Source organism: Epinephelus fuscoguttatus, linkage group LG8 (assembly GCF_011397635.1).
Source record: "Epinephelus fuscoguttatus linkage group LG8, E.fuscoguttatus.final_Chr_v1".
Classification (NCBI taxonomy): domain Eukaryota; kingdom Metazoa; phylum Chordata; class Actinopteri; order Perciformes; family Serranidae; genus Epinephelus; species Epinephelus fuscoguttatus.
The window spans coordinates 22,619,571-22,635,364 of NC_064759.1; the positions used below are offsets into that span (position 1 = coordinate 22,619,571).

At 39.1% G+C, this 15,794-nt stretch overlaps 2 protein-coding genes across 4 annotated transcripts in view; one reads left to right on the plus strand and one right to left on the minus strand.

The window, feature by feature from the left end:
• nbeal2 (neurobeachin-like 2) overlaps window positions 1–4,278 on the minus strand; it is a 46,477-nt gene extending 42,199 nt beyond the window's left edge. For all 3 annotated transcript variants that reach the window (XM_049584436.1, XM_049584434.1, XM_049584433.1), the window contains exon 1: window positions 3,700–4,278. In XM_049584436.1, the coding sequence (XP_049440393.1) occupies window positions 3,700–3,774 (75 nt within the window). In that variant the 5' untranslated portion in view covers window positions 3,775–4,278. The remainder of the gene's footprint in view (window positions 1–3,699) is intronic.
• A 2,590-nt stretch (window positions 4,279–6,868) lies between these two features.
• Window positions 6,869–15,752, plus strand: ccdc12 (coiled-coil domain containing 12). The gene is made up of 7 exons (XM_049584384.1): window positions 6,869–7,007; window positions 9,389–9,462; window positions 13,825–13,904; window positions 14,471–14,532; window positions 14,622–14,656; window positions 14,768–14,844; window positions 15,409–15,752. The coding sequence occupies exons 1-7, from the start codon at window positions 6,924–6,926 to the stop codon at window positions 15,486–15,488; spliced, it is 492 nt and encodes a 163-aa protein (XP_049440341.1). The 5' UTR covers window positions 6,869–6,923; the 3' UTR covers window positions 15,489–15,752.
• Window positions 15,753–15,794: the final 42 nt, after the last annotated feature.

Consider the following 15,794-nt stretch of genomic DNA (forward strand, 5'->3'; position numbering starts at 1 on the left):
TGCTCCTTTAACAATCTATTGTTTCTCATTTATCTAGTTCAAATATTTGCTGGTTCCTGCATCTCAAATATGAGAGTTTCATTGGTTCTTTCAGTTTTGTATAACTGTAAATTGAATACAGTTGGGTATTTAAGCAGTCTTGGGACAAGGCAGACAAGATAAAAACATAACTTTGCACTCTGGTGACCTACAACCAACATTTATCATTAAATTGGTCACAGTTTTAAACTAAATTATGTATTAATTATGGTTAAATTCGTCCTCAGAGTAACCAGGTGAAAAAAATAAGCATTCGTGGCAGCCCTACTAGCAGCGTTTAATAAAACAAAACTGATTAAACTGTTGTTAGAGTACAGTCTAACAGTATAACTGTGTTATGACTTAGGGAAAATACCGGCGCACCTCCAAAAACAATACCTCCTGGTTGTCTTCAGACACGGTCTGACAAGTTAAGTTAGCCCTCTGCGATTAGATCACACTCTTCCCTGTATGTCTGTACCTGTCAGGCATGATCTGAGAAGCATTCTCAGATATGAGATATGGAGCTCTGAAATGGTGCCAGTAAGGTGGTTTTTAACTCTCACAGATGAAAGAGAAGAGCACGTTCTGCTCTTTGTATGAGAGCCTTGAATTGCACCGAGCATTGTTTTGCCTAACATGCTGTCACCGCATTTAAAACCACAAATATCGGATAACCAAGAAGCATTTAATGATGAAACATTGTGTATTTACATTGTTTATAGATCTGTGTGATGACACAAATGATTGTCTATGGTGATATAATGTATCCATACACTGTGGTCTCAAACAAAGCAAATAATCATCTGTTAGTTGCCTGTTTGTTTGGTTATTTGTACAGAAAATGCTCATTTTAGTCACTTTAGTACTTCTATATCACAATGGCTTTTCAGGCCTGAGCCTCAGTTGATTGAAAAATCTTGCAAAGGGTGTGTAATTTCTTGCACAATCGGAGGAAGCAGAGCTCCTTTATCACCGACAAGCCTGAGCACGTTTTGCTTTCTTATTGCAAATACAGAACGATAGCTGAGATACTGCATGTACTGAAACATGCTGTAATCAAAAATTAGAATTCATCTCAGCTTTATGGTAGACTTTAAACTCCCATAATCTAACACAAGTTCAGTGAAAACTTGAGCAAACATGCACTGATGCTGTCAGGATTTCTCTTGCACACAGACGCCTTTGAGTGCAGAAATAAACCTTGAAAAACGTCTGAAACAAAAATATGAATACGGGTGAGGACAACCTTTCATCAACAGAGACACGCAAGGCTGAAATATTTAGAGACTTAAAATCAGATCTGTTTCAGGGTGTAAAGACAGCTGCCTGGATGTGTTTGTTGTGACTCAAACAGAGCATCTCTATATTGCAACTGTAAGTAAAGGCTTGTTTGCAACAATAACAAAAAGCCTATTTTAACAGAGCTCAGATCTCTTGACCAGTTCGACTCATTTGCAATAGACATTGCAATAGTTTCCTTGATGTGTGACCAATCATAAGAGTGAGTCGGAGACAAGGATGTGTCCAGTTAATAAACCTGTACTGTCTGTGCCAACTTGACTAACAGGCAGACAACAAAAACATCATGTTGTCTTCTATAGGAGAGGCGGGTGATTGTTCACTGAAGTGGTTCTGCTGCCTTTCTGCAGCCTATTGTGTTCCTCTGAGTCACATAAAGTGGTGGCGTTCATACTGGGCTCACTTAAGTCATTCATCACAGCTTGTCGATAAGGGCAGGTCATTGAAACATGCGCAATCTACGAGAGCGGTTGGAAATCTATGTGTCATTCTTTGGTGGTAAGAGAAAGAAATAGAGAGACTATAATAAACTTTGCTCTTTTAGACTTGAGGGCAACTGATGAGAAGGAACTGTGAGCCAAAAGGCACCTTAATAAGGAAGTGGTCTTGCACATAGAGATGCTAGACAGCTGTCACAGTCAGATTCAAGTGCACACACACACACACACACACACACACACACACACACACACACACACACACCTATGACTCCCTCTAGCAATGGATTTTTTGGGGCAGGGACCACAGCTTATGTTTGTTAAAGACTGGCATAACCAGAAAAGTTCAGTGGATCTGCTGTTGCACGTGAAGCAGCAGCTCAGAGGAGACGTACTAGGGCGGATTAGAAACACACTTCCTCTTGGGATATGCCCAAACTAGTGACCACAATGACCACTTTGATAGTAAATGCTGCAGGAGGTGTATGACTATTTTTGCAGCTACTCCAGCATCTACTCCAACCCTGTTTAAAGCATTTGGCTGGTTTCCTAGACTGGAATTAAGCCTACCCCCTAAATTAAAACAGCACGCACTGGTTATATGTAAAGCGAAATGTCCTCTTCTATGACTAGACTTTATCCCTGTCAAGAAACCTGCCCTTTAGATCCACAGTGATAATGAGAGAGCAGCCTTCATGCCCCACAGTGAACATACAGTGCATGCAACCTTGGAAAGAAGTCTCATCTTGTTTTCTCTGTCCTCAGGCACAGAGGCAGATTGCAAACACATTAAATAGTAATATGTAATTTATTCACAGCCAAAATGTTTTTCTTTCGACTTCAAGAGGAGACATGACATGAAAGCACGCGCAATATCGTTTCTCTATTAATCTGTTTTCGTCGTTATTACAGAGATGTTGCGCCTTAATGAACAGCCAAAGGAATGAGCTGCAGTCACACCCACAGGGGGCAACATTTGAGACCAGAATACCACTCAGTTAAGGATACTGCCAAATTAGCTCTCACACTAATGTTGTTTCTTATTTAATTTTGAGCTATAGAGTAATGGGTATTACAGGGCTGGGCAATATATTAATATTATATTAATACTGTGATATGAGACCAGATAGCCTTAGATTTTGTCCTTTCCTGCTTTTAAAAGCTGCATTTTAGTAAAGTGATGTAATTTTCTGAACATACTAGACTGTTGTAGCTGTTCTCTTATGTGCATTTACCCACTTATTCTTTACATCCACATTACTGATGGTTATTAATCAAAAATCTCATTGTTGAGTGGAAGCAAAAATAGACAACCCTGCAATATCAATATCAATGTATTTGGTCAAAACCATAGTGATATTTGATTTTCTCCATATGGCCCAGCATTAAGGCATTATGCTGCTGGCACCAAGTCAAAAACACATGTCCCACATCATAACAATACTAAGGTAACATCTCCCTTGACAATAAAACAGTCTATCAACAATATTTATCCCCATTTATGGTTTAAATGTTTGATAGAGGAAGAGAGACATGGAGAAACAGGAACAGGAAGTAGCCTCGGTGACACCTGCATCGCAGGTACAAGATCAAACACACTTCAGCAAGTGTGTTAACCTGCTTCAAATATCATTATTATTATTTACTGCTTCCAATAACTCAAACGGCTCAGTGTCACGGTGATATGATCAGACATATACTACTTGTGTGCACACACAGGGCAGCCTGCGCCGCTCGGTCCAAATAAACAGCTGCTCTACGAACAGGCAAAAATAAACGACTTCCTCATGTAACCGCGCACAGCAAACGACAGAAACACACACATGAAGGCTGCACCATCGATCACACACACTCTGATCGTGTGTTTATCGGGTTATAAACTTCAAGGCTGAGGACCTGCTGCAACAGGTGTCACCGTCAGGTCTTCCGCACTTGCACTCACCTTTGTGTAATATAACATCCACAGCTCGTACAGCCTTTCCTTCGATGCCATCCCGCCGCCCTTATGGTTGCTCATATCTCCCTTTATTTCTCAATAAATCATGAAACTGGTGAGCATGGTCAAAGCCAGGGCTGTTTCAAGTTGTTTCCCAAAGGCAGGAATACGCGGCACGCTCCTGTGAACCATTCCTGCAAATCCACCGGGCGCAATAATCCACGCAGAAGTGCTCTCCGCGTCGACACGTAAAGTTTATCAGAGTGGCACGAAAAGGCAAAACATGACGGTGTGAGTGTGGCCGCGGTGTTGTCGCTGTCGATATTATAAAAGCAGGAACAAAAATGCGTGGAAATGCATGTCAGGAGGAACACCCATGTCCGCGTCTAGAGCGAGCTTGTTGCTGTATGATTCCTATTGGAGAGAGTTCCCACGGAAGCGACAGATGCCATCCGATCAACCCCGAGAAATGACTGCCCATGTGGATTCAGTCGGCAGAGGTGGACTGTCTGGTGTGTGTATGTGTGATGAGCACATTGCCAACTAGAGTCTGACTATTAAGGCAGCACATACAGTAAAGAGTTGACTGTGGATCATATGCTCACAGGTAGGCTGATATTCTTAAAGACACACACACATAAACACAGCAGCAGCCTCCTCCAGGACTAATAACTGACAAAGGAAAGTTGAAGTGTAGCTACTTGCATGGACAAACATTTTTCTATTGGGTAATCATCAAAAAAGAAAAGCAAAGAAACGACAAAAGAAAATGTTGCAGCATTTGGGCAGGAAATGGCAGCTTATATGACCACATAGCTACTGTATGTGCAAGTATACATTGTAGTATTATACATGCTGTGCAAATCCTGTAGACTGAGGATGAAGCTGTGACTTTGCACAACAAGTCACATTCAGTACTGATAACATGAAGGCACACAAACACACAACTGAACTTCAGACTCTAACAACAGGACTGTTACTAATAGTCCTGGTGCATTAGTGGACTGTAATTAAAGGTTATTGCACTTAATGTTATCATATTTCTGTTGAAGACTGTCAGTCAACAGTCGTGTAATCACTGAGGGACATTGATACAGGCGATCAACAAGTAAAATATAGTGATATATTCAAACTATTACTTCAGTAAAAGTCTGGAATTAAATGCACACAATTGTCAAAGTTTCAAGTTTTCCTCCCTCCCTGAAAGATGTTTTTTTTTTCAGGTTTACTGGCCCAACTATTGCACACAGTTGGGTGATTTGTCTCTAAGCCTAACAAAGCATCATATTTTATGAGTTTATCCTATTATTTTTATATGTTTAGCATGTTTTAAACACCTTGTATAAGCTAACTTGTTAAAACTAACACTGGACTTTTCTCTAAAAAGACGGACTAGACATTTAAAAGAAATATTGTTATTCTAAGTGGTCCTGGTGGCCTTGCACTATACTGTCAACCTTCATGGTCTGATAACAGAAAAATAATAATAATGATAAAAGATATGATAAGACACATACTGTGTGTAAACAGTACTTTTGGTTTTGAATAAATTTATCATAAAACTGAAACTTTTTAGCATCATATTTTACAAGTATATCCTATAATTAAAAAAATATATAGCCTATGTTTAGCATGTATGTAAAACACCTTAAGTGTCAGTTGCCTAAAATATATAGTAACACTATACACCAGTTCTCTCGACAATTGGTGTGTCTGTTTTACTACATACTGCATACTGAGTATAAACAGTTGTATTTGTTTTAAATAAGTTCTTTCGTAAAACAGACACTTCCTGTAAAAGGAGTCAGGTTTATGGGCCCAGCTATTGCAAACACTAAAGTAATTTCACTGTACACATAACAAAGCATCATATTTTACAAGTATGCCCATATATTTTTAATATGTTTAGTATGTAAGTAAGTAAGTAAAACGCCTTGTTAAGTGTCAGTTGCCTAAAAATTGTGCTAGTACTGGAAAAATGCACCTTTCCTTGTAGAACAGGTGGTGTATCTATTGTACTCAGTGGATATTACAATATGATAAGACACACTGTATACTGAGTATAGACAGTTGTATATGTTTTAAATAAATTCTGTCATAAAACAGACACTTCTTGTAAGAGGAGTCAAGTTTGTTGGCCCAACTATTGCATACAGCCTGGTGATTTCTCTCTGAGACTATAACAAGCATCATATTTTACCAGTATATCCTTTATTTTTAGTGTGTTTTGCATGTTTTAAATGTGCAAAACGTGTTAAGAGGCAGTTGCTTAAAAATGTAAATAAATTCTATCATAAAACAGACACTTCTTGTAAGAGGAGTCAGGTTTATTGGCCCAGCTGCTGCATGCAGTTGGGTGATTTTGAAGCCTAACAAAGCATCATATTTTATGAGTATATCCTATATGTCTTTCATATGTTAAGAATATTTTGAATATGCAAAACACCAAGTGTCAGTTGCTAAAACTAACTAAATGTACTTTTCTTTAGACAGACAGGGTAGGCAGACTAGACAAATGGTGTGTCTGTTGCACTGAGTGGAAAGTTTACATTATAGACAACTTTTTCCTGTCTGCTAGACTATAGCCTCTGTGGGCCTATTTCTATAACAGGAGTTATATTACTCTCGATGGACCACTAACACGTGTTAGAAACAGATAATTTATTGATTTATTAGTTTCATGACCTTAAACCTTGTTAGCACCCTTAACACAAGCAGGTTTGTGTTGTCACACACTTGGCCATTAGGAGGATGGACACAGTGAAGCTCGAGGCAGCTGTATTACCATAGCAATGGCCTACATTCCTAACCAGGACCTGACCATCAACAGGCGGGACAGTGTACCAGTGTTATATGTATTATGCTTAATGTATAGGTCTGATAATAGTCAATAATAGACTAAGTATGTTTAAATACTATTCAAATGTGGCCTATAAGCTACTGGAAGTTAAATCATTTTAAGTAGTCTACTCCATGTGCCAATACATTCAACATCCCGATATAAGCTGTTTAAAATGTGAACAATCTATTATTATAAGTAGGACTTTGATATTTAAATATGTACGCTTCAAATTTAATCACCCTAACTAATGATGTTGAAGAAATGTGTCCACAAAACACAACAATATCACATGGCCACTGCGATCGATGTGCTCGACGATCGTCTTCACATCCTCAGCCAGGACGATTAATGGATTTCAGAGAGCATCGAGCGACGTGTAGAAACAAACATGGAGCGAAATGTTGGCTCTCTACAGGAGGAGGCCCTGAAGAGAAAAGAGAGGTTAAAAGCACTAAGAGATAAAAAGATTCACGTAAGTGACTTGTCTTGTGGTGTCCTACGTCTGTTAAATGCAACTTAATCCGTAGAAAACGCCTTATTTTGTCGGTGAGGTACCGTTAGCCGAGTTAGCTTGTAGCTATCATTAGCACATTCATGTGCTTGATGAATGAGTTTGGTTCGTGGGCTTGTTGTTGTGCTGTGAGAGGATGCTGGTGTAGACATTTAATTCAGGTTTATATTATATTTAATTTTTAATTTTTACAGCGTGTTTTTAGGTGTAGTTTATCTGGTGTGCCAGTGCAGCTAATTTGCGAAGCTAACTTGTTTGGACTTCAGAGACAGTAACAACATAATTTACCTCCAAACAAACATCACAGTTATTGTAGTTTACGTTTTACATGAAGTAGACAACGCGTTGTTTAACTTGCTCCTAAAACCTGGCAGGAGCCTTTGTTGACACCTTTACCTCTATAGGGCTTTTGTAAAGTACCTACCAAACAGAAGTCACATCTTCAGACACACTTCTCATCAAGGCACCTGATGGCTTTTTATATCCACATATCAAATACAATACATCTCCACAGACTAGTAAAACCAGAACTGAAGCAGCAGCTATATTTATAAATAGGGATGTCACTGGTCGAAAGGTCTTTGAATACAATGGAACACAGAGACATTTCTCAGATGAGGAAATTGGAGAATTATTATTATTATTATTATTAATAATAATAATCAATAAAGTCAACAGGCAGTGTCTAGGACACTAAAAGAAGCACCACATCTTCTTTTACAAACATATTGCAGTAAAATAAAGGCTGTTTTCAACTGTTTTCTACACAGGCCCAACTATTGTGAGTTGTTTGTCAAGTTCTTATCCATCTACAATATTTCTGAAGCTGAAAACAATACTAGCTATGCAGGAAGAATAAATAATTTCACTCAGTGATGCACTCCAGCCTGATTACAGTCATGTCACCAGTGCCACAGTGTGAGTGAACCAGATCTGATTTTTATCTACTTGTGTCCAGCTCTTCCAAAGAGGGAAAATGTTCATCATCATTGCAGTCAACATTTGTTACAGTCATTTACTTTTATCAAAACACTGATTTATTAATGGGGTGAGGATTGAAGTAAAAATACATCTTGATTAAACCATCAATGAACACAGGGGGAAGGCCTTCCTGTGCCACACAGTTGTAAACTGGACAGTGTGTCCAGTAGGGGTGTAAGAAAAAATGATACACCTGAGTATCATAATATTATGTTTTGTGATACAGTATTGGCTTTAAAAAAACATTAGCAATTTTGAATTAATAGTATACATGCAAAGATTTTTTGGAGTGGTTCATTTTGTGTTGTGATCTATCTTCAGTCAGTTGACTCTTCCGCTCCAGTGTAATAACATATAGCATAAACAAAAAGCACACAGGCGTAACACATATAGGCACAGTCTCAAAGTGCACACTGCTAGCTCCTAAAATTAGAATATATCTTGCTATATATGACCTTGCTTACAGTATAGCAATATATTGAATTGTACCTCTGTATTGTGAAAAGTATTGTATTACCAGATTTTTGCCACACAACCCAGTGTGCAGTGAAGTAGGAACCTCAGAGATCATGCTTTTGCATGAAAGGTTCAGATGGAAAAACAGTGTAAAAACTGTTTTAAAAGTAGCAGCCAAAAATAGCAACACTGCAAAATAACAGCACATCTGTGCAGGAACTACCACACACCGCACTGAAGGTATGTTTAAGAGGTGTTTCGGAATTTTATCTTATCAGATGACGTATGCTGAGCTAATTTTGCTTGCAATAACTGTACTATCAAACTTTTAAATCAACACACACCATTGTTCTTGACCCATTTACCACACTGGACTGAGAGCACGTTGTTGCACCAGAGTTTCAGTTGTTTCTCATTACTAGGGTCTCTGCTGTCTGTGTTCAAACATTTAAACATTACACAGTTATTCTGCTCTGCTATGAAAATCTTTCTGTTCTGGAAATGAAACAGGAAAGCCTGTTTAATGTGCAAGCCACCGTTTTGGCAGTTAGACCAGAATGTGTTTCACTAAGCTGGCGTTGAACAGAGGCATACTGGCTCGACTAGCAATGTTTGATAAACGGCTGTTGACATTCCTGAAGCTGGGGGTTGTTTTTCTTTTGTACTGCACTTCAAGAATGAGTCAGTCCCCCGAATTGTTCTCGCAGGTGGACAGGAAGCCTCTTCAGGAAAATGCAAGATGGGAGGGGTTTGATGTCCTTTGTTACATTTTTCACTTGGGGTCTCTATGTATTTATTTATTTATTTATTTGCATTTCTGCAAGCCTATGTCATCATCTGTCTCCCCATTGTTTATGTGTGGTTAGTTTAATCGTGTTATTGATCGTACAATGATGTTTTGACAGGGGCGAGAGCAGGAAGATGGGGAGCCAGAGAGCAAAAAAGCTTCATTAGAGGAGACTACTGAAGAAAGGCACAGGTTGGTGGTGCATCATACACCACACACAAGAATGGCTGCTGTTTGTTTGTTTTTGTTATTCAATCATATTTTTCATAAAAGCATGTCATGATTTCTTCAACTCTTCCTCACTTTTGCTTGCCCCCTCAGCTGAGGTTATTTGAACTGCGCAAACGGAACTAATACTGATATGGAAGTACAACATCAGAGCATTTATCTGCCCTTTATCTGAACACCATCTCCTTGTAACACAGTGCATGTCTCAGTGCAGGTCATGAGATGCAGTGTTTACACTGGGCTGGATCACAGCCTCGTGCTATTAGCTGCTCAAATATCCTGCAGCTTACTCAACTTTGTGTGTTAGTCGGTAGGAAGGAGCAGCCATCTTTCCTGTCCTACAGGACCTTTTTTCCATTGTTTATATTTAATGACTGTAGTGAGGGAGTGCCGCTGTATTTCCTCCAGTCCAGCAGGACAGATCTCTCTCATGAGAATGAAAATAGCTGCAGAGTTTAAATGCTTAATTTAGACACTTAGTCAGTGGATAGAAAAGTACTTTTTTTAATCTGTGCTTTGCTAAGTCAAGACATGCATTCATAGCAGGGTGTGGGTGTAATGTATCTTGTAATTGGTATTAAAATTTCATGGGAGATCGAATTGCAAAACCCAGGCATGACAGAACACGACAATCAACATGTTTGTCCTTAAGTTATTGCTACTCAAATGAATGATCTCTGAAAAAAAGTGGAACTTAGGCAGACAGTTTTAAAGCTCCATGTGGGTTATGATACATTCCTCTAAACTATTTCACAAAAGGCACCAAATGTACAATGCAGTTTTTCCTGTTACATCTTGTTAGGTGTTGTCAGGGCTGCTTCTTTTCTTTTAAGGCAGATAGGTAATTAGATTTTAAATTCTTTAAAATGGCAAATACAATTTAAGGAAGTTCAAAAGCCTTTAAAAATTTGATACAACTATTTGTTAACTGTAACGATCTCTGTGGCTGATTGATGTATGGAGCTATTTTTGCTCCAGTGAATGGCAGGTAGCTTGATATCTGTGTAAACACAATGTGAACACTGCTGCACCCCGTCCTCAGCCACAGTTCACTCTAAACATTTTGAGAGAGCCACACTTGGGTCAGTGCTCTGAATTTATCACTGGCTCTCTTTGATGCCACAGTGTGCTTGAAGTGGAAATGTGTAAACACACTTTAAAGGGTTGGATGCATTAAACTAAGAGACATTTAAGGAAAAAGGAGTGATGTCAGACTCTGACTTTGAAGGCATAAAAGTGTACATGTACACTCTGTACAGTACATTAAGTTGGGTTTTTTTGGTCTTGCTAGTGATGAAACATTTTTCAGTCTCTGTCTTCCCATCTGTACTTTAATTTATAGCAAAATATATTGACATGTACCTGCCGTACAGTGTGAAATTCAGTTTAGATACTGATAGTTGTCATTAGGTAAGGGAAATCTAAAAATATATGTAATAAATAAATGTCTTCACAGATCTCATATGATGTATCTTAATGTTATGGTGACCCCTTGGCTTTCCCTTTCATGCCACAATTTCTACATGAAATGTTAAAATCTAATGAACTCATTGTCATGAATTTTGCAACACAATTTCCTCCCCAGAGTTCCTTTTCCTTCTAAACTGCCGAAGAAACAAACATGTTTACAGCTGGGTACATGAAACGGTTTAGGTCTCAAAAGCTAATTTCCCCCTTCATAACAACTGTATAGGAGGTACATTTTTATGTAACTCACTAGTTTAAATTTTATAAAGGCTCATTCCTTCCCAGCTCTGCTCAGTCATTCAAATATGGTCAACTCTAACTCCAAATGTCAGAGAGAGCAATGGCCAAAATGCCAAACTCAAGGCTTCAGAACAGGAGGCCACAAACCAATGGGTGATGTCACAGTAGCCTTTTCCATAATTTTTTTTCCATCAGTCTATGCTTGATGCTAGTCATGGCTCTCAGAGGCTGAAACTTGATTTTGGTGACTCTCTGTTACCTTACACCAAAACGTCCACTTCCCCACACTACACTGCATAATGTAGCCCAATCGCAATTATTCAATAGTAATTAATTGCTAGATTGTGCTGAGTTCATTCATGCTTTCTGGTAGAAGAACTTTTTTTCAATTTATTGACCTTTTTTAAATTTCTATTTTTATTTAATCACAAAATGATCTGTGAAGGCTGATAAATGATAGCCTGTAGTTAGTGCTGGACAGACGCCCTCTGGATACTCCAAGATCCTAGCTAAAAAAAAAGTGACTTGTGGCTTGCTGTCAGGGCATCTGGACTTTGTCATCTTTGAATTCATTTTTTAGGCCTTTTCAACAGCCACTGATGTAGTTTCCTTCTGTTTGTTTCTTTCGTTTTATCAGAGTTAGTGTTTTAGTTCCTGCCATATTTATTTCTCAGGGGTTTTTGTTTCACTTCAAATAAATGTAAGTAAGTGTTAAAAAAAACCCTCACATTTTATTATGTGCTTCACTGCAATTGCAATATGAGTGGCAGGAGAATTCAGTTCAAGGATTAGATAGATAGAATGAAATATTCCTCTTCAGGAGAGACTCAGGAGGCATAGAGAAAGATGTGTGAACTAAGACTGGCCCTCAGTCAGCCAAAGGCAGAACATGACTAGCATTCCTGCCCATACCCATACAAGGCTTCGGTCTGTCTGTTGGCAACAGGGGTGTGATGAATGTATCAAGGGTGTACCCTCTCAAGCCTCATCACAAATCCATGTTAAGCTCATGGCAGCTGATAACTCTTGTGGTCAGACAATAGTTTACCTCTGCCTCTGGACTTTATGTGTAATCTGCAGAGACGTCAGCTAAGCTTGCCAAGAATTCCTCTGTGTAGAGATGTGATGAAAGACTGCGTAATTCAACATCACGGAAAGCATTCCTCAGCTGTTTGCTCCTCTCCACAAGTCTGTGCCCAGGAGCAGGTGGAACATGGTAATCAGACGTGTTCATAGGAATAAAGAGGGACATTATACCCGACCTCCCCTAGACATTAGATGTGCAGCTGTGTAGGGTTTGCAGATGGTCTTTTGTGCTCTGTGATCTCTGGTGGAATAAATTTGGCTACACTGCCACCTCCTGGACGGTCACAAGAGTGTGGGGAAAAAGGCAAGGCAAGTTTATTTATGAAGCACATTTCAGCAACAAGGCAATTCAGAGTGCTGTACGTAATACATCAAAAGCATCGAAGAGTAGTGCAGAAGAAACACTGTTTAAGAGGGCATTTAAGTGCAAATGAAAACTTAAAGAGATGGAGAATAGAAAATAAATTCAAGTTAAAAAAATACTAAGACAGGTATAAAATACAAAAATAAATGCTTCAGTGCAGCATAAGAAATAAATAAATATTTGACTGAATAAAAAGCAGCAGCAAATAGAGAAGTCTTCAGCCTTGAGTTACAGCAGACCTGCAGTTTTCTGGGAGTTTGTTCCAGATATGTGGTGCAAAAAACTAAACGCTGCTCACCATGTTTAGTCTTGACTCCGGTGACACAAAGCAGACCTGTCCCACAAGGCCTGAGAGGTCTGGATGGTTCGTACTGTAGCAGAAGGTCAGAAATGTATTGGGCACTAAACCATACAGTACTTTATAAACCATCAGTTGTATCCTGAAATTGATTCTCTGACAGACAGGAGGCCATTGTAAAGACCTCAGAACTGGAGTGAAGTGATTTAGTTTCTTGGTCTTTCTTAGAACTCAAGCAGCAGCGTTCTGAAGTTTTGCCAAATCCGGCTGAGACACAAGTCCTTTTATTCTTGATGCAGTCTTAAGGTGATAGTAGGCGGACTTTGTAAATGTTTTAATGTGGCTATTTAAATTCAGGTCTGAATCCATGACTACACTCAGATCTCTGACTTGGTCTTAGGTTTTAAAATCGCTGGCTGAAGCTGAGCACTGACTTTTATTTGTTCCTCATTGGCTCCAAAAACAATGACCCCAGTTTTATCTTGGTTTAATTGAAGAAAATTGTGGCACATCCAGTCGTTGATTTGATTTGTTCAGTGCACTCAGTCAGAGCTTGTATTTGACCGTAGTCCCCCAGTAATGTCAATTTGTGTGTTGTTTGCGTAATTATGGCAACATATTTTGTTGTTTTCCATAATCTGAGCCAATGCAAGCATGTAGATGTTAAACAGAAGGGGCCCCAATATGGACCCTAGAGGAATTTTTGTCAGCTCAGATGTATAATTATCTATAGACACAACATAGTTCCTGTCTGTTAAATAGGATTCAAACTGGTTTAGTCCTGTGCCAGAATGTCCTACCCAGTCACCCACCCTCAAAAAGAGTGAGAGAACATTGCTGACTGATAATGAATCGTGATTTCTGTCCTCAGAGAGCTGAAGCTGAGGAATTATACTCCAGAGGATGAAGAGCTGAAGGAGAGGCAGGTGCCCAAAGCCAAACCTGCATCAGGTAAGAACTGTTCCATCATAAACAAGCTCTGAAAAACAATAACTCACATGGCTGTGACATTACTTTGCTTTTGAGTGCTGTTAATATGACACAGTATTTACATTGCATCTATGAAGATCATAGCTACATAGATTAGCTACAGCACAGCACCCCTTGAGTATCACAGATTCCTGCTGCTATATCACATATCATTTATGACCAGTGTTGTACAAGTTACTTAATTGAATTACTTTACCGATTACAGCATAAGTAATTAGTTACAAGGGAAAGTAACTTTTGTGGTTCTTTTAAGTGTCTGTCTCTCAAACACACTAGACACAAAACGAAGGGACTGAACACTGTTCACCCGAGCTGTGCTACACTACAGGAGAGGTTTGATCATAACCGGGGAAAAATCTGGGGAATATGCTGCGTTTGTCTGCTCTGATCAAGACATTTAAATTTCAATAATTGCAATTGCATTATTTATTTGATAAAGCAAGCGTTACATGTCTAGTTACTGAAAAAAGTAGTGGAATTACTCGCAGCACTGTGTATGACTAATGATAAATATTTTTTGTTTGCAGTGGAGGATAAAGTAAAAGACCAGTTAGAAGCTGCTAATCCAGAACCCATCATTGAAGAAGTGGTGAGTGCTCCTTTCTGTCTGTGATTTCCTTTTCTTGAAGAAGCAGAGTAGTTGTTGCAGGTGCCACATTCAGCTGTTTCTCTCTTCAGGATTTGGCCAACCTTGCCCCAAGAAAACCAGACTGGTAGGACCTTGTAGAAATAATTTTCCAACCTGTATGGCACACAAAATCTTGGTACAATTAAAGATAACTTGTTACTGACATTGTCTTTTTCTGTTGTGATTCTGAATGAAGGGATCTGAAACGTGATGTGGCAAAGAAACTGGAGAAGTTGGAGAGGAGAACACAGAGGGCCATCGCTGAGCTCATCCGTTAGTATTTCCCATTTCACATTCTTGCGATTTATCACAGAATTTTCCTGACATAACAGTGACAAGCACGTCTGAGCTAGGCGTGAATTATCAGGCTAATTGCTTTGTGGTTTCCAGACTCCAGAGAGGCTTGAAGCCATCTGATAACATGAATGGTGCGATTCCTCCACTGATGTGTGATCCACATTCTAAAAATAGGCACGAGCTCTTGTGGAGAACACAGAGCAGTCAAATGTGAAGGTTTTCCCCTCAATTTCATGTGTGACATTGAGAGTACAGGTAGCCATGTTGGGTGCTAAGGTGTACTCACAATAACCTAGTTAATATGTTTTTGTTTACATGCCGTTAAAAACTGACACGTCAGCTATTTTCAATTTGGTTTTAGCTTTCTGTGCAAACTAAGAGAGCATTACAGCTACATTTTAAATGTTTAGGTTTATAAACTCTGATTATTAGCAGCAGAGTGTGCTCTCTGTTGGTTGACAACAGGGATGCTTGGTTACAGGGTGTCTATGGTGCACTCAACCTGAATAAGACCTTAACCTTGAGTGTTTATGTGTCCAGGAGATCGTCTTCGAGGCAGCGAGGAGGAGTTGGCAGGAGTGGTGGGAGCAGTGGGAGTGGAGGAGGGAGACTCAGACTGAATCTGAGATGTGACTGATTAAAAACAGGAGACTACAGAGGGATGACCTCTGGGACTGTATTGTCACATCTGTGTTGTGCTCAGAGAGACAGCTTCTTTTATCGCTGCAGGGAGTAATGTTTTCTGTCAGGTCCTCATATTCCCACTGTGAGTCCTGCTTTGTATTGTTTGTATGGCATATGAATATGCCACAGAACATTCTGTAACCATTGATATTTTGTTGTAATTGTTTATATTTCTAGTAAAATAATGTAAATTTTTCAAATGCCTGATCATTATTTTCATGAATATTTTCTCTATATGAAAA